At 47.8% G+C, this 19,886-nt stretch overlaps 1 protein-coding gene across 1 annotated transcript in view; it reads left to right on the top strand.

Moving 5' to 3' along the window:
• Window positions 1-2,207: 2,207 nt before the first annotated feature.
• The window catches only part of LOC309565683 (solute carrier family 13 member 1-like), a 69,758-nt gene continuing 52,079 nt past the window's right edge, over window positions 2,208-19,886 (top strand). The window contains exon 1 of the mRNA XM_082270654.1: window positions 2,208-2,584. Coding sequence (XP_082126780.1) covers window positions 2,408-2,584 — 177 coding nt within the window. The 5' untranslated portion in view covers window positions 2,208-2,407. The remainder of the gene's footprint in view (window positions 2,585-19,886) is intronic.

The following is a 19,886-nucleotide window of genomic DNA, read 5'->3' on the forward strand; positions in this document are numbered from 1 at the left end:
AAATGTTGATTGCATTTGCAGTACACGTTACATATCGATGCGCACACCGGAGTGAGAGCAATAATTCTACGCCCTTTATTCACAGCGAACACTAAACTGATGACCTATAGGAGCTGCTAAAGCACCCCCTATAGAAAATATAGGATACCGATGTATGCCACTGTGTCACGGGCACACGGAATTTCAAGGCTTGGCATGTTGGTTAGCTATTTACTCGGGGCGACCTCAGCTATTATATTTTATTATAAAATTGGGAGATAATTTGTGTTTATGATGCATAAAATTACCTTGAGTGCATTTTTAAAGAAATGTTGTGTTTTGTAAACTGTGACAAATAGGAACCCCCACTAGTTTATTCTTTAGGGTGTCTCCTTGCAGAATATATGGTGTGTGTGTGTCAGGGGAAGAATGATGTGTGTGTGTCAGGGGAAGGGTGATGATGTGTGTCAGGAAAGGATGATGATGATGATGATGTGTGTGTCAGGGAAGGATGATGATGAGTGTGTCAGGGGAAGAAAGATGAGTGTGTCAGGGAAGGATGATGATGTGTGTCAGGGGAAGGATGATGTGTGAGTCAGGGGAAGGATGATGTGTGTGTCAGGGGAAGGATGATGTGTGTGTCAGGGGAAGGATGATGTGTGAGTCAGGGGAAGGGTGATGATGTGTGTCAGGGGAAGGGTGATGATGTGTGTCAGGGAAGGATGATGTGTGTGTCAGGGGAAGGATGATGTGTGTGTCAGGGAAGGATGATGTGTGTGTCAGGGGAAGGGTGATGATGTGTGTCAGGGAAGGATGATGTGTGTGTCAGGGAAGGATGATGTGTGTGTCAGGGAAGGATGATGATGATGTGTGTGTCAGGGAAGAATGATGATGTGTGTGTGTCAGGGAAGGATGATGATGTGTGTGTCAGGGAAGGATGATGATGATGATGAGTGTGTCAGGGAAGGATGATGATGATGATGAGTGTGTCAGGGAAGGATGATGATGATGAAGGATGATGATGATGAAGGATGATGATGAGTGTGTCAGGGAAGGATGATGATGAGTGTGTGTCAGGGAAGGATGATGATGATGAAGGATGATGAGTGTGTCGGGGAAGGATGATGATGATGATGATGGTGAAGGATGATGAGTGTGTCAGTGAAGGATGATGATGATGATGGTGAAGGATGATGATGTGTGTGTCAGGGAAGGATGATGTGTGTGTGTCAGGGAAGGATGATGATGATGAAGGATGATGAGTGTGTCGGGGAAGGATGATGATGATGATGATGGTGAAGGATGATGAGTGTGTCAGTGAAGGATGATGATGATGATGGTGAAGGATGATGATGTGTGTGTCAGGGAAGGATGATGTGTGTGTGTCAGGGAAGGATGATGATGATGATGAGTGTGTCAGGGGAAGGATGATGATGATGGTGAAGGATGATGAGTGTGTCAGTGAAGGATGATGATGGTGAAGGATGATGAGTGTGTCAGTGAAGGATGATGATGATGATGATGAAGGATGATGATGAGTGTGTCAGGGAAGGATGATGATGAGTGTGTGTCAGGGAAGGATGATGATGATGAAGGATGATGAGTGTGTCGGGGAAGGATGATGATGATGATGATGGTGAAGGATGATGAGTGTGTCAGTGAAGGATGATGATGATGATGGTGAAGGATGATGATGTGTGTGTCAGGGAAGGATGATGTGTGTGTGTCAGGGAAGGATGATGATGATGATGAGTGTGTCAGGGGAAGGATGATGATGATGGTGAAGGATGATGAGTGTGTCAGTGAAGGATGATGATGGTGAAGGATGATGAGTGTGTCAGTGAAGGATGATGATGATGATGGTGAAGGATGATGAGTGTGTCAGTGAAGGATGATGATGATAATGATGGTGAAGGATGATGAGTGTCAGTGAAGGATGATGATGATGGTGAAGGATGATGAGTGTGTCAGTGAAGGATGATGATGATGGTGAAGGATGATGTGTGTCAGTGAAGGATGATGATGATGATGATGGTGAAGGATGATGAGTGTGTCATTGAAGGATGATGATGATGGTGAAGGATGATGTGTGTCAGTGAAGGATGATGTGGAAGAAGTGAAGCGGAGGATCCTCCAGACATGCCTGGTCCAGCATCGGATATGAGGGAGGGGGATGGGGCGGGGTGATGAGTTCACAATGCCGCATTCAGAGCAGGGAGCAGAGTCCCCCCCCCCCCCCTCGGTCTGTAGGATGGTCTCCCCTCCTGGTTGGTGGTTCCTCCGGTGACGTGGCTCGGTGCCCCCCCCTCCCCATAGTGCGGACTCCTTTGTGGTAGAGCCGGCTGTGTGTATCCGACCCGCCGGCGGCCCATCGGAAGGTGGGGGAGGGATGGTGAGGTGATAGGAGAGGAGATCCTGGCCCTCCCCAATGCCTGGCCCGGACATTCCTCCTCTGGGGCGCCCGCTGCCCGTCTGGATCCCCGGATTGCTGTGTGTACACATGGCCGGCTCCGCACTGCACTCTGTCTGGCAGCAGAAGGATGTCATCATCACCTTCATCCTCCCCATACTACTCCTACCCCTACCACTAGGGGCGCAGACCAAGGTGAGGAGGATGGGGGGGTACAGGAGACCATTACACTGGGGCCATTCATTGTCACATATAGGAGGAATGGCCCATCAGTAGCTGCAGTCAGGGATGGGGGACTGTCTCTGTTCCTTTTCCCAGTACCATTCCCAGTCCTCGTCCTTTTCCCATTACCATTCCCAGTCCTCGTCCTTTTCCCAGTACCATTCCCAGTCCTTGTCCTCTTCCCAGTACCATTCACAGTCCTCGTCCTTTTCCCAGTACCATTCCCAGTCCTCGTCCTTTTCCCATTACCATTCCCAGTCCTCGTCCTTTTCCCAGTACCATTCCCAGTCCTTGTCCTCTTCCCAGTACCATTCCTAGTCCTCGTCCTTTTCCCAGTACCATTCCCAGTCCTCGTCCTTTTCCCAGTACCATTCCCAGTCCTCGTCCTTTTCCCAGTACCATTCCCAGTCCTCGTCCTTTTCCCAGTACCATTCCCAGTCCTCGTCCTTTTCCCAGTACCATTCCTAGTCCTAGTCCTTTTCCCAGTACCATTCCCAGTCCTCGTCCTTTTCCCAGTACCATTTCCAGTCCTCGTCCTTTTCCCAGTACCATTCCCAGTCCTCGTCCTTTTCCCAGTACCATTTCCAGTCCTCGTCCTTTTCCCAGTACCATTTCCAGTCCTCGTCCTTTTCCCAGTACCATTCCCAGCCCTCGTCCTTTTCCCAGTACCTTTCCCAACCCTCGTCCTTTTCCCAGTACCATTCCCAGTCCTCGTCCTTTTCCCAGTACCATTCCTAGTCCTCGTCCTTTTCCCAGTACCATTCCCAGTCCTCGTCCTTTTCCCAGTACCATTCCCAGTCCTCGTCCTTTTCCCATTACCATTCCCAGTCCTCGTCCTTTTCCCATTACCATTCCCAGTCCTCGTCCTTTTCCCAGTACCATTCCCAGTCCTTGTCCTCTTCCCAGTACCATTCACAGTCCTCGTCCTTTTCCCAGTACCATTCCCAGTCCTCGTCCTTTTCCCATTACCATTCCCAGTCCTCGTCCTTTTCCCAGTACCATTCCCAGTCCTTGTCCTCTTCCCAGTACCATTCCCAGTCCTCGTCCTTTTCCCAGTACCATTCCCAGTCCTCGTCCTTTTCCCAGTACCATTCCCAGTCCTCGTCCTTTTCCCAGTACCATTCCCAGTCCTCGTCCTTTTCCCAGTACCATTCCCAGTCCTCGTCCTTTTCCCAGTACCATTCCTAGTCCTAGTCCTTTTCCCAGTACCATTCCCAGTCCTCGTCCTTTTCCCAGTACCATTTCCAGTCCTCGTCCTTTTCCCAGTACCATTCCCAGTCCTCGTCCTTTTCCCAGTACCATTTCCAGTCCTCGTCCTTTTCCCAGTACCATTTCCAGTCCTCGTCCTTTTCCCAGTACCATTCCCAGCCCTCGTCCTTTTCCCAGTACCTTTCCCAACCCTCGTCCTTTTCCCAGTACCATTCCCAGTCCTCGTCCTTTTCCCAGTACCATTCCTAGTCCTCGTCCTTTTCCCAGTACCATTCCCAGTCCTCGTCCTTTTCCCAGTACCATTCCCAGTCCTCGTCCTTTTCCCAGTACCATTCCCAGTCCTCGTCCTTTTCCCAGTACCATTTCCAGTCCTCGTCCTTTTCCCAGTACCATTCCCAGTCCTCGTCCTTTTCCCAGTACCATTCCCAGTCCTCGTCCTTTTCCCAGTACCATTCCCAGTCCTCGTCCTTTTCCCAGTACCATTCCTAGTCCTTTTCCCAGTACCATTCCTAGTCCTCGTCCTTTTCCCAGTACCATTCCTAGTCCTCGTCCTTTTCCCAGTACCATTCCTAGTCCTCGTCCTTTTCCCAGTACCATTCCTAGTCCTCGTCCTTTTCCCAGTACCATTCCCAGTCCTCATCCTTTTCCCAGTCCTTGTCCTTTTCCCAGTACCATTCCCAGTCCTTGTCCTTTTCCCAGTACCATTCCCAGTCCTCGTCCTTTTCCCAGTACCATTCCCAGTCCTCGTCCTTTTCCCAGTACCATTCCCAGTCCTCGTCCTTTTCCCAGTACCAGTCCTCATCTTTTTCCCAGTACCATTCCCAGTCCTTGTCAGTTTCCTAGTGCCATTCCCAGTCTCTCCAGTTCCCTGTCCTTTTCCCAGTACTTGCACCATTCCCAGTGTTCACCCTTTTCCCTGTCACTTTCCCAGTACCATTCCCAGTCCCTTTCCCAGTACTGTTCCTAGTCCCCAACTCTCCTTTTCCCAATTTCAGTTCAAGACCCTTTTCCAGTACCATTCCCAGTCCATCTCCTTTTCCCGGTTCCAGTACCTGTTTCTTTTCCCATTACCGTTCTCTGTCCCAGTACCAGTCTATGTCCCTTTCCCAGTCCATGCCACTGTACTGTTCCCTGTCCCTTTCCTAGTACCATTCCTAGTCTCTCTCCCATTCCCCGTCCCTTTCCCAGTACCTGTGCCATTCCCAGTTCTCATCCTTTTCCCTGTCCCTTTCCCAGTACCATTCCCAGTCCCCAGCTCCTTCCCAGTTTTAGTACCAGTTGTTGTTCCATTTCTAGTACCATTCCCAGTTCCTGTTCAATTCCTTTTCCCAGTATCATTCTCTCTCCTTTTCTCAGTCCCAGTACCTGTCATTTTCCCAGTTCTAGTACCAGTTCTTACCCCGTTCCCAGTCCGTTTCCCAGTACCCGACTTGCTCCTTTTCCCAATTCCAGTACCAGGCCATTTTCCCAGTACCATTCCTTGTCTCTTTTGCAGTTCCATTTCCAGTCTTTTGTCCCTTTCTCAGTTTCATTCCCAGTCCTTGTCTGTTTGCCAGTACTGTTCTCTGTCCCAGTACCAGTCCCTCTCCCTATCTATACCAGTTAGGGTCACTGTTCTGTTTCCTGTCCCTTTCCCAGTACCATTCTCTGTCCCAGTCCCTCTCCCTTTCTTTGTACCAGTGCATGCCACTGTTCTGTGCCTTGTCCCTTTCTCAGTTTCATTCCCAGTTCTTGTCCCATTACCAGTCCCTCTCCGTTTCTTAGTACCAGTCTATGCCACTGTCCCTTTCTCAGTACCGTTCTCTGTACCAGTCCCTCTCCGTTTCTTAGTACCAGTCCATGCCATTGTCCCTTTCCCAGTACTGTTCTCTGTACCAGTCCCTCTCCGTTTCTTAGTACCAGTCCATGCCACTGTCCCTTTCTCAGTACCGTTCTCTGTACCAGTCCCTCTCCCTTTCTTAGTACCAGTCCATGCCACTGTCCCTTTCCCAGTACTGTTCTCTGTACCAGTCCCTCTCCGTTTCTTAGTACCAGTCCATGCCACTGTCCCTTTCTCAGTACCGTTCTCTGTACCAGTCCCTCTCCCTTTCTTAGTACCCGTCCATGCCACTGTCCCTTTCCCAGTACTGTTCTCTGTACCAGTTCCTCTCCCTTTCTTAGTACCAGTCCATGCCACTGTGCCTTTCCCAGTACTGTTCTCTGTACCAGTCCCTCTCCCTTTCTTAGTACCAGTCCATGCCACTGTCCCTTTCCCAGTACTGTTCTCTGTACCAGTCCCTCTCCCTTTCTTAGTACCAGTCCATGCCATTGTCCCATTCCCAGTACTGTTCTCTGTACCAGTCCCTCTCCCTTTCTTAGTACCCGTCCATGCCACTGTCCCTTTCCCAGTACTGTTCTCTGTACCAGTCCCTCTCCCTTTCTTAGTACCAGTCTATGCCACTGTGCCTTTCCCAGTACTGTTCTCTGTACCAGTCCCTCTCCCTTTCTTCGTACCAGTCCATGCCATTGTCCCATTCCCAGTACTGTTCTCTGTACCAGTCCCTCTCCCTTTCTAGTACTAGTTCATGCCACTGTTCTGTCCCTTTCCCAGTACCATTCCCTTTCCCAGTTTTACATTACTAGTTCGTGTCCCTTTTCCAGTACCGTTCTCTGTCCCATTACCAGTCCCTCTCCCTTTCCCAATACCAGCCCATGTCCCTTTTCCCGTCCATGTCACTGTACTGTTCCCTGTCCGTTTCCCAGTCCCTGACTCAGTCCTATTCCCTGTCACTGCCCCTCTCCTATTCCCATTCCCTGTCTCTTCCAATGTTGCTTACCCAGTCCCTGTCCTGATTTGCAGTCCTGATCAGGTCCATGTGCAGTGGATCCTCTTATCTGCACCCCCCCCCCCCCTAGTCTCTATGTATTGGTTAGTGAAGTAACAATGTATCAGTCTGATTGGTATGTGATGGAAGGAATGGTGTATGCTGTATGGAGGGGCCCTTCCCCCGATCTGATAGGAGGTATAGGAATATATGAAGGGGCCCTTCCCCCGATCTGATAGGAGGTATAGGAATGTATGGAGGGGCCCTTCCCCCGATCTGATAGGAGGTATAGGAATATATGGAGGGGCCCTTCCCCCGATCTGATAGGAGTTATAGGAATGTATGGAGGGGCCCTTCCCCCGATCTGATAGGAGGTATAGGAATGTATGGAGGGGCCCTTCCCCCGATCTGATAGGAGGTATAGGAATATATGAAGGGGCCCTTCCCCCGATCTGATAGGAGGTATAGGAATGTATGGAGGGGCCCTTCCCCCGATCTGATAGGAGGTATAGGAATATATGGAGGGGCCCTTCCCCCGATCTGATAGGAGTTATAGGAATGTATGGAGGGGCCCTTCCCCCGATCTGATAGGAGGTATAGGAATGTATGGAGGGGCCCTTCCCCCGATCTGATAGGAGGTATAGGAATGTATGGAGGGGCCCTTCCCCCGATCGGATAGGAGGTATAGGAATGTATGGAGGGGCCCTTCCCCCGATCTGATAGGAGGTATAGGAATGTATGGAGGGGCCCTTCCCCCGATCGGATAGGAGGTATAGGAATGTATGGAGGGGCCCTTCCCCCGATCCGATAGGAGGTATAGGAATGTATGGAGGGGCCCTTCCCCCGATCCGATAGGAGGTATAGGAATGTATGGAGGGGCCCTTCCCCCGATCCGATAGGAGGTATAGGAATGTATGGAGGGGCCCTTCCCCCGATCTGATAGGAGGTATAGGAATATATGGAGGGGCCCTTCCCCCGATCTGATAGGAGGTATAGGAATGTATGGAGGGGCCCTTCCTCCGATCTGATAGGAGGTATAGGAATGTATGGAGGGGCCCTTCCTCCGATCTGATAGGAGGTATAGGAATGTATAGAGGGGCCCTTCCCCCGATCTGATAGGAGGTATAGGAATGTATAGAGGGGCCCTTCCCCCGATCTGATAGGAGGTATAGGAATGTATGGAAGGGCCCTTCCTCCGATCTGATAGGAGGTATAGGAATGTATGGAGGGGCCCTTCCCCCGATCTGATAGGAGGTATAGGAATGTATAGAGGGGCCCTTCCCCCGATCTGATAGGAGGTATAGGAATGTATGGAGGGGCCCTTCCTCCGATCTGATAGGAGGTATAGGAATATATGGAGGGGCCCTTCCCCCGATCTGATAGGAGGTATAGGAATGTATGGAGGGGCCCTTCCCCCGATCTGATAGGAGGTATAGGAATGTATGGAGGGGCCCTTCCCCCGATCTGATAGGAGGTATAGGAATGTATGGAGGGGCCCTTCCCCCGATCTGATAGGAGGTATAGGAATATATGGAGGGGCCCTTCCCCCGATCTGATAGGAGGTATAGGAATATATGGAGGGGCCCTTCCCCCGATCTGATAGGAGGTATAGGAATGTATGGAGGGGCCCTTCCCCCGATCTGATAGGAGGTATAGGAATATATGGAGGGGCCCTTCCCCCGATCTGATAGGAGGTATAGGAATGTATGGAGGGGCCCTTCCCCCGATCTGATAGGAGGTATAGGAATATATAGAGGGGCCCTTCCCCCGATCCGATAGGAGGTATAGGAATATATAGAGGGGCCCTTCCCCCGATCCGATAGGAGGTATAGGAATATATAGAGGGGCCCTTCCCCCGATCTGATAGGAGGTATAGGAATATATAGAGTGGGTTCCTCCATTCTGTTACACATACAATAGGAGGAGAGGGAATCTCATTCATAGAAATAGAAAGTGACTCATTTACAGTCAGTAATCCTGAGCTGGGAGAAGTATGGGGAGTACATTGGCTGTCCTCTCCCTCATACAATGCTACTTTCCTGGCTGTCATGCTGACCCAGTGGCTTTCGTAGGTTGAGTCACTAAGCTGGAGAAAAGCATGACGACTGAACCGTATATGTGTTCCGGATCAGCCACTGGCTTGGCATGGCAGCCAGGCAGATGGCATTATATAGAGGAGAGGTCCGCAGTGATGCCCCTTCTTCAGTAGAGGCTTCTTTAATCTCTTTTTTTTTTTTTTTTAAAGCCCCCTCCTAGTTCCTTAGACCCCGTTCAGTCCCACCAACTGATCTCTGATCACCGGGTTTCCCATTACATTCAGTGGTGGCGATCTCACCTGAGCGCAGTGCTAACGGAGGCTCCTCAATCAAAAATCTACATGAGAGCTTCTTTTGGGGTGTTTTGACCCCATTTGACTTTATTAGGAACGTCTGAGAATCGCACGTTTTCTTGCCTAGTAACTAGATTTTCATTGGCTCAGAAAAACAAAAAAAAAAACAAATGGTTCAAGCTTAAATTACGGCAAACATGTGTGTACAAAAATAGACCAAAGACGCTGAGCTCCGGTGTGATGGAGGCCTGGGATTTACCTTTCCTGGTCCCTGCTTCATAGTTTTCTTGGTGTCTTTATTGGGGAGCCCACACAAGCCGATTATCACTAGTTAGGCCCTGTTCACACATGGGCGACTTTTCCTGTGACTTAGGACTGCAAAGTCGCATGACAAATAATACTCCATGATTTCTAATGAGTGCCGTTCATATCTGTGCGACTTCAAGTTGCAATGACTTCAAAGTAGTCCCTGCTATACTTTGTTCCGACTTTGATGTGTTTTGAGGTCTATAGACCTCAAGATTACGCAGGCATTGCTTCAATTCCAGTCGAAATCGCTGTAAAATCATGCGACTTTCAGGTTGCACAAGTGTGAAAGGGGCCTTAATCCTATGGAGAATTAGGCAGTGAGCTTTTCATAGGACTGAATGGAGATTGCAGAGCACATAGGAAGATTTTGACAAATGGAGTCAGAAATCGCACACGATCAGGGAAAGCTGGTCATATGCAAGTGGATTCCCAAACGAACGTTTGGTCTACAGTCCACGTTCCTGTGCGATTTGTCAGCTCATTCATTAGAATGGGCTGCAAATCGCACCTGAACGCACAAAAAGTGCATGAACTACTTTTGAAAAATTTGTTGCACCAAACGACATGGTACTGCGGTACCAAGCGATGTGATGCTCGCGAATGCAGTGCGTTTATGATCTTCGCTTGTAGTGTAATTAACCACTGGACCCCTGGAAGAATTCCTCCCCCCCCCCCCCCCCCCCCCATGACCAGGCCATTTTTTGCGATACGGCACTACGTTATTTTAACTGCGCGGTCATTCAACGCTGTACCCAAATAACATTTATGTCTTTTTTCCCACAAATAGAGCTTTATTTTGGTGGGATTTGATCATCACTGCATTTCTTTATTTTTTGCACTCCAAACAAAAAAAAATGACAATTTTAAAAAATAAACAATATTTTTTACTTTGTTCTATATCCAGTGAAAACATTGAAAGAATCAAATTTGTTCTTAAATTTAGGCCAATATGGATTTGGCTACATTTTTTTGGTAAAAATAAATCCCACTAAGTGTATATTGATTGGTTTGCGCAAAAGTAGCGTTTACAAACCTATTACTAAATATGGGATATTTTTATTTTATTTTTTTACTAGTAATGGCAGTGATTAGCGACTTAAAGCGAGACTGTGATATTGCAGCGGACATTCTGACACTTTTTTGGGGACCAGTGACACTAAATACAGTGATCAGCGCTAATAATATGCACTGTCACTGTATTAATGAGACTGGCTGGGAAGGGGTTAACATCAGGGGCGATTAAAGGGTTAACTGTGGGCCTAGCTGGTGTTTTACTATACTGTGTGAGGTGCTTTTACTAGTGGAAGAGATGGAATTTATTCCCTGCTTTGCAGAGACACAAGGTCCATCCCCTCCCCCGTGTCAGAGCGGCGATCTTCCTTGTTTCATAGGCAGATCTCAGTTCTGTGTCTCTGCCCGATGATCAGCAGGTGGCGGAGGACATCGAGTACAGTGCACCCGCCGATCGGCTTCCGATGTGTGTAATCACAGCAGAAGTGAGCCCCCTACCTGGAAGTGTTGGATCACATATATATATATAATGTGTGTGTGTGTGTGTGTGTGTGTGTGTGTGTGTGTATATATATATATATATATAATATATATATATTGTGTGTGATCTGGCGCGCAGGTGCCACTCTGTAGCTATAGGGTGGACCTAAAGTGGTTAACAATGTATTGGTGCCTGCAGCAGATCGCAAGGGCTGTGCGTTTTAAACATGGGAAATGGGCACAGAGCTTTCTTTTCCAACATCGTGTTCTGGTGTAAACCGGCCCTCACATTTTTTCATCACTACCCTCCAAATTAAATGTCGATTTGACCCCATTATTTATTAGAAATCAAATGAACATTCCTAAAACAAAACATTTTGAACAAAGTACGGTCAGCTTATAGCCCGCCCTACGCTAGTTGAATTTCCGTTAAATTTTCAGTTAAAGAACATTTTGTTTTTCGAAAAATGAGTCCCCGTTTACACTTGGTTATTTGGAATTGCGGGCAGAATCGCTGTGATTCTGCCTGCAATTCCCAGTTGCTGCAAAATGCCCAATGCACGTTCGGGTGCCATTCATTCTAAAGGGCAAGGCACACATGGTGCGATTTTGGTGACAGAGACAAGTGGCAAAACGCACCTTTAGACCCGGTTCACACTACTCCAGACTTGGAACGCGACTTGGGGCGACCTCAAGTCGCCCCAAGTCGCTTGTCATTACAAATTCAATGTAAATGAATAAGAGCCATCCTAATATGCACTACTGAAGTCGCTCCGACTTCAGAAAAGGTTCCTGTACTACTTCAAGGCGACCTCTATGCGACTTGGGCACATAGATTTCAATGGGAGTCGCCTCGAAGTCGGATCCTTATCTATTTTCAAGCCACTGTGATCAGACTTTCCAGGAAGAAGAAAAAGATTACCCAGGCATTCCCCACAGACAAAGTCGCCTATCATTTAAGTCTCTTCAAAGTCGCGCTAAAGTTGCCCTAAAAAGTCGCTCCTTCATGGGGCGACTTTCTGGTCGCAGTAGTGTGAACCGGCTCTCGACCTCCCTGGCGGTAATCCTGAGTGTGGCTCAGGGTTAATTTTCAGTACCAAAAGTGGTAACCCCGAGCCACACTGTAGTATCCCTGTAGTGACACTTACCTTGTCCCTACAATCCCCTGATATCCCCTGACCAATTCTGGGTTCCTTTCCCTGCGAGTGCTGGAACTGGGCAGGAAATTCAAAAAGTAAACACAACATGACATGATACATTGTAATACATTGTAATCTGTTAGGATTACATTACTGTAGCAAACCATTTCATCTCAGTTTTGTCCCTAATGCTTTGCTCAGTGCCCTGCCTGCACTTTTACTCTTCTTTCTGCTTGGAAACTTGAGAATGTCCATGACATCTAAAATGCGTCCCTTTGGGTCGGTTTTATACCAGCTAGAAAACAGCAATAGTAAATTCGAATTAATTGCAGAATTGAACGATCGTGATTCATGGGGAAATTCGTCATTGGACACTGAAAGTGATGACAGCGACGATTCTGCGACTGAGCTCAGTGAAGTGCGAACTTGGTGCTCTATTGACTGCGGTACCGATCAGGTATTGCTCCCAAGATTCTCATTTACTGGAGCACCTGGTATGAAAGTAGATGTTGAACACGACAACCCCTTGGCATACTTAGGGCTCTTTCACACGGCCGCTCCGTGTGAGAACTCCGCTGTGGGACTTATTTTTTTTTTTTTCACGGAGCGGATGACATTTGTGTCATCCGCTCCGTGTGTCCGCATATCATCCCATCCGTTTGCGGATGATATGCGGACATAATGTAAGTCTATGGCATTGCGGATGTCAGCGGGTGACACCGCTGACATCTGATTTTCCTTCCTTTCCGTTTTTTGAACGGAGAAAAAATAGGGTTCTGTTCCGTTGCAAAAAACGGAACAGAACTGAAAGGGAGAAAATCGGATGTCAGCGGATGGTATTCCGCTTACATCCGCAATGCCATAGACTTACATTATGTCCGCAAATCATCCGCAAAAAAATAGGATGATTTGCAGACACACTGAGCGGCCGTGTGAAAGGGCCCTTACAATTATTTCTGACGGATGAGGTTATTGAAAAAATAGTTACCGAGACAAACCGGTACAAAGTGCAACAATTAGCTACTCTGCATCGGAAGTTTTCAAGAAGCAGAAATTGGGAACCAGTGACGAAAGATGACATTTGGAAATTTCTGGGCCTAATAATACATCAGGGAGTGGTGAGGAAACCCCTGCAGAAGTGGTATTGGACAACCAATATATTACTTGTCACTCCATTCTTCGGCTCACAGTACAGAATTACCCTAGGGGATCATGAAATATTTACACTTCGAAAACAGCGAAGAATTTGATGAAACTACTCATCATGCACCAAAACTAAGGCTACATTCACACCTGAGCGTAGTGTTTTTGCGCAGTTTTTACCGCGATTTAAAGGCGTTTTTACAGGCGTTTTTTTGTGCAGGCGTTTTTAGATTGAATAGAAACCAATGGAAAACGCCTGTAATCTGCCCAAAAAGAAGCTCATGTACTTTTTTGAGCGTTGGGCGTTTTGCTCACAGCGTCAAAACGCTCAGATGTGAACAGGGACCATTGAAATTAATAGGATTTGTCTTGTTGGGCGTTTTGAGAGCTGATCCTAGAGCAGAAAAACTCCCCAAAAACGCCCCAAAACGCCTACATGTGACCGGAGCCTAAAGAAAATTTGGGAAGTATCTCAAATGATTGTAAAGAATTTGGAACAGAGCTATGTGCCAGAAAAAGATATATGCATAGATTAAAGTCTAAGGAAAGGCTCAGCTGGGTACAATACATTGCATCAAAGAGGGCACGATTTGGCGTAAAACCCTACATGCTAAGCGAATCGTCAACTGGCTACATTTGGAATTCAGTGATATACACTGGAAAAGGAACAAAATTCAATCCAAATTACAGAAACTATGGAATGGCAACATCTTCTGTTCTTTCACTCATTGAGCCATTGCTAAATCATGGCTGTTGTGTAATAACCGACAACTTTTATACGTCTCCTGAGCTTTATGAGTTTCTTCTGCAAAACAAAACAGATGCCTATGGAACCGTAAGGGCTAACCGGCGCGACATGCCGCCAGTGTTTGGCAATAAGAACCTGAAGACTGGAGAAATGGTTGCCTGGCAGAAAGGCAAAATGTTGGCACTGCGATGGCGTGACAAGAAAGATGTGTGCCTAATGAGTACAGTTCATAATACCTCCACCGTTATGGTACGCACGAAAGGTGGGAAGAAATCATGAAGCCACAAGTAGCGATAGACTACAATAACGCCATGGGAGGTGTCGACTGAGCCGACCAAGCAATGACATTCTACCCAACAATGAGGAAACAGCAAAAGAAGTAATTCAAGAAGATCTTCTTGAGCAATGCTTGTGGAATGCCTACATTCTGCTAAAAAAAGAGTGACAAGCCTGTGATTCATTCGGACTTCATATGGAAAGTTGCCGAACGTATCTTTGTGAACCACCAAACACCATCAATGGCTGTGAATAGAGCTGGACGTCATGCTGTTGGCGTTGTCAACCCGGAACGCCTGACTGGTCGTCACTTCATGGACTACATTCCACCAACTGAGAATAAGTCCGCACCTACAAGGATGTGCGTGGTTTGTTGCTCGAAGTGAGATGACCGTGGAAAGAAAATTAGAAAGGAAACCAGATTCTATTGTCCCGTTTAATGTCGGACTTTATGCAGTCCCATGTTTCAAAATTGTTCATACCCAGGATGTTTACTAAACCAATATGCAGTGTCTAGTATTACAGTGATATTGCACCCTTGTTTGGACAAATTTCAGTGTTTTTGGTTTGATTACCTATTGAATTAAATGTATTATTATATTATAATTTATGATTTTATGTTTCAAACTTTATCATACCCGGGATGTCTACTAGACTCTTGTTTGGACAGATTTAAGTGAGTTATTCCTAAGAAATAGTGCCGGTTCACACTAACGCGGCACGACTTCGGGGGCGACCTGTGAAGTCGTGTGCACCGCGACTTTGGCACGACTTGTAGGGACTTCATATAATGAATGTCTATGTAAGTCGCTCCGAGGTCGCCCCGAAGTAGTACATGACCCTTTTTCTAAGTCGGAATGACTTGTGTCGCTCCTATTAGAACGGTTCCCGTAGCACAGAATGGACCGCGACTTGTCAGGCTGACCAGTTGCCTGACAAGTCGCGGTAGTGTGAATGGGGTCTTACAGGCCTACAATATAAAACAACACATTTCCATGCAAAACAATGTACCGCTTTGACATACAAAAATACTGACATAATCAGACCGCCAGGGAGGTTAAAAACGCATGAAGCTTGCCATCTAAAAAGGAGCAGGAGCTTTTTTTTAGGCAATAAACACGCATAGAGCAGCCCAATGAAATGATTGAGCTGCCCTTTGTGCAACACGTGGAATTGCGGGAAAAATGGCCACACAAAACCACGAGCGGGAACTTGCATGTATGAATGGGGCCTTAGAGGGGGTAAAATGAACGTTTGTTTTCGACTAAAGTGAATTCAAAGGAGCCAAAATTTTCCTTTTTTTAATGAATGAGTTTCTAACTGAGTGTGGTTTTTATTTAGGACAGTCTGTTCACTCCAAAATTGAATGTTTCAAATGACAATCGTAATGTCATTGAATGTACTGTTCAGTATGTTCATACAAATGTTCATATGAACGTTCGCTCAAAAATCTGCTAGTGCATAACCAGCTTTTTACTCACCTTTCCCTGATCCTGAAAGATTTGAACTGGGGGCAGAGGATCTAGGAAGATGGGGGGCAGAGGATCTAGGAAGATGGGGGGCAGGGGAATCGAAAAATCTAAAAATGTTAGCGTTCTACTTTAACATAAGGATGTCATTGGTGACCTTCATGTGGAAATGTTGGGTGTTTGGCTTTCATGGTAATTCATTCATCTAGAACACTATGCAGATGAGGTGTTCCAGCTTCTCTCAGAGTTTTTGTCCAATTGTTTTTTCTTTTTTTGCTCATTTCCCCTGTAACTCTTAGTCCCCGTTCACACTAAGGCGACCTGTGAGGCGACCTGGTCGCCTCACAGGTCGCCGTAGGTCGCCTTCCATAGGGAAGCTGCGGACCCGTTCTAATAGGAGCGTCACAAGTCGCTCCGACTTAGAAAAAGGGTCCGGAGCTTCTTTGGGGCGATCCGGAGGCGACCGCCATAGACTTCAATGTTATGAAGTCCGTGGTGGCCGCTCCGAGGTCGCGGCGCGCTTCTCGCACCGCGACCCCGGAGGTCGCCCCCCCAAGTCGGATCGCGTCAATGTGAACGGGGCCTTAGATAATTGAACAAACATTCTAAAAACAAAAATTTTCTAATGAAATTCTACAGGTGTAAGGCCAGCTTAAAGCGGTTGTAAAGGGGGGGGGGAGAGAGAGGGGAGAGAGAGAGTGTCCTGGGGGGGAGGTTACACACCCTGCACTCTGTTGCACCCCTGAACACTGCACTCTGTACGTAGCGCACTCCTGAAATCTGCACTCTTAAGCTCTGCACTCTGTAGGTAGCGCACCCCTGGGCCCTGCAATCTGTAGGTAGCGCACCCCTGGGCCCTGCACGCTGTAGGTAGCGCACCCCTGGGCCCTGCACTCTGCAGGTAGCGCTCCCCTGAGCCCTGCACTCTGTATGTAGCGCTCCCCTGAGCCCTGCACTCTGTATGTAGCGCTCCCCTGAGCCCTTCCATCTGTATGTAGCGCTCCCCTGAGCCCTTCCATCTGTATATAGCGCTCCCCTGAGCCCTGCACTCTGTATGTAGCTCTCCCCTGAGCCCTTCCATCTGTATGTAGCGCTCCCCTGAGCCCTTCCATCTGTATGTAGCGCTCCCCTGAGCCCTGCACTCTGTATGTAGCGCTCCCCTGAGCCCTGCACTCTGTATGTAGCGCTCCCCTGAGCCCTTCCATCTGTATGTAGCGCTCCCCTGAGCCCTTCCATCTGTATGTAGCGCTCCCCTGAGCCCTGCACTCTGTATGTAGCGCTCCCCTGAGCCCTGCACTCTGTTGGTAGCGCTCCCCTGAGCCCCGGCGTCTGTATGTAGCGCTCCCCTGAGCCCTGCACTCTGTTGGTAGCGCTCCCCTGAGCCCTGCACTCTGTTGGTAGCGCTCCCCTGAGTCCTGCACTCTGTATGTAGCGCTCCCCTGAGCCCTGCACTCTGTTGGTAGCGCTCCCCTGAGCCCTGGCGTCTGTATGTAGCGCTCCCCTGAGCCCTGCACTCTGTTGGTAGCGCTCCCCTGAGCCCTGCACTCTGTTGGTAGTGCTCCCCTGAGTCCTGCACTCTGTATGTAGCGCTCCCCTGAGCCCTGCACTCTTTATGTAGCGCACCCCTGAGCCCTGCCATCTGTATGTAGCGCACATCTGAGCCCTGCACTCTGCAAGGTAGAGCACCCCAGATAGAACCAGACCTTTGGAGGCAACCATACTGCTGATGCTGACTGGGATGAAACTTAAGTATAACACCCTGTTCTATAGTTTTCCCTTTGCTTCTCCCCAGCTGTTACATAAAGGGATATGTAGGGAGGTCAGGGGCAGAGGAGCTGGGCCAGCACGACAGTTTAGACACCCCCCAATGGCACCAAGGATGGGGAACTGTGGGTGTGCTAGGGAAATAACTCTTCGTGGAGTGGTCAAATGCTAAAGCAAGCTCAAAGCAGGTTGCAAGTAAACAAAGTGTAATTTATGAAATAAAAATGCTGCAAGTAAGCATTTCTAATATTTAATCACTCTTTGTAATTCCCTGCTTTTATAGGTATTTTTTCTCAAAACTTGATGCCCAGTGTTCTGTATTGTTGAGTCTAGTGTTCAAATAGATTTCTAAGCAATAAATAAAAAGTTTTACGTTTTGGCTATTCATTAAAAGAATTCTTGTGACAACACCTGGTACCTATCACAGTTTAGGCTTTGTGAGGTGGTGGTGTGATTCCCAGGAGCGGGGTAGAGCAGTAGCGTGCAATTCACAGTGCCTGATGTTCATTCCCAGAAATGATATCCCTTCCAAGATTTGAGCAGTGACGGCCTCCAGGGGAGCCTAGACAAGCAACCGCCATCTTGACAGGTTCTCTTTTTAACTATTGCTTTGTTACCAGGAATCTACATTTCTTTTTTTTTCAATCCTCTGATTGGTGGCTGTTTTCTCCCTGTGTCCTCTCAGCGGCACCGGCGTTTTCGCTATGGGCACCCGGCTGTGACAGTCTGGTGCCCACATGAGCTGTACTGCACTCTGTGACTGGTCCCCATTGCCTTCTGGGACCTGTCATGTGTCCCAGAAGACTTTTTCAGGGGGGGGGGGGGGGAGAAGAGCTTCCACTTCTGATTGCCTAAGGCAATCAGAACGGAAGTGGGAGCAGGTACCTGTCAGTCAGGGACCCGCTTCCCCCCCCCCCCCCCCTTATCCCCAAAAGCTCCATTTGACAAACAGAAGCCGGGGAGGAAGCCTTAAAGTGGATCTTCCCCTTTTGGGTGGTGCTCCGCTTTAAAAATGCTAAATTCTTATGCTGCTAGCATTAGTAAATTGATAATGGATAGGAAAGTATACCATATTTACTTCCACATTTTTAAACTTTTTTTTATTTTTATTTTTTTATATATTTCTTCAGTTACTTCCTGGTTTCCAGGCCTAGGCCAAGATGGTGTCCTCATACAACCCAGGAGTCTTTAGGAGTTGAGGAGGGGTTTTCTCAGCTAAGCACACCTTCCTGCCTGTATGCCTGAGCTAAGAGCAGATGGATTCCATGATGTAAATGCTACATGAATGCCGGTTCACATATATGAGATGCGGGAACCCTGTGATTCCACTGCGGGTTCCTGCATCGCTTTCAACTCGCAGGCAGTTCACACTGCCATATGCAAATCGATAGCGGTGTCAATACCAAGTTAACAATACCAACAGATCAATTTGCATATAGCAGTGCGAACTGTCAGTTCGGAGATGAATCGGATCGCATAGGTGTGAACATCCATGTGATCCGATTCTGGTGCAGACCCAAAAAAGGGTCGTGTGCGAGTTGTGTCCGAATGCAATGCAAATTCAGACATACAATCTGTATGGCTGAATTTGCATTGCACAGACATTGCATGCGATTTGCAGAGCAGTGCGGTGCGAATCACATGCAATGTCTGTCATGACATATGTGAACCGGGACTGAATCATGTGCCCTTACTCAAGATGGCCACCGCTAGAAATGCTAGGGGGTGTTTATCAAAGTGATTTCCCATCAAAATAAAGCTTGGAAATGTGGATGGATGGGGGAACTTGCTTTGAATATTAAAAATGAATTAAATAGCATTTTTAGTTTGTGGTGCTCAGATGCCGTATTTCTGTTTGCATACAAACTGTCATATTCCTTTTTTTTTCAAAAAATATTTTATTGAAATATTAGAACATTACAAAAAAGAATAAAGAGAATGGTCAAATACAGTATAACAAAGTATGCCCAATAGTACCTCTCTTCGATTCGAGAGGTATCTTGCATATAGAATACATAACAATGAGAAGAATCTTGACAAAGCACAACAAAATTAATCATAACAAAACCGGGCCCTTCAGCACGGGAGTGAAATTGCAGTACGGAGTGGTGGGGTACAAATTAGAGATCGACCGATTAGCGGCAAAGCCGATATATCGAGGGCCGACATGCACTTTTCCTGATATATCGGAATCTGCCCTGGAGGTTAATGATATTGCCGATATTTCGGGAAAGTGCTGTACCGGAGTGATGCCTGCAGCTAGAGGCATCACCCCGGTACAGGCGTCCATAGCCGACGGTCGGCTGTCTTGTAATGACAACCGATGCGGCTGAGAAGCCGCACGGCTGTCATTACAAGGAGCGGGAGGGGACGCCCTCCCCATCCACCGCCTTCCGCGGGTCTCCCATCCTACCGGGAGACCTGGGCAACCATCCTGCATGGCCGCCGAAGAGAAGACCCGATCAAAGCCGCATTCGACTCTGATCAGGTCGCCGTGTAAAAACCCGGAAGTGATGTTGTGACATCGCTTCCAGGTACTCAGCGCCAAACTTGGCGTTTTAAATGCTTTTAAGTGCAGAGGAGGGGTTTGGGGT

This window comes from Pelophylax lessonae (genome assembly GCF_965119305.1).
Source record: "Pelophylax lessonae genome assembly, chromosome: 10".
Classification (NCBI taxonomy): domain Eukaryota; kingdom Metazoa; phylum Chordata; class Amphibia; order Anura; family Ranidae; genus Pelophylax; species Pelophylax lessonae.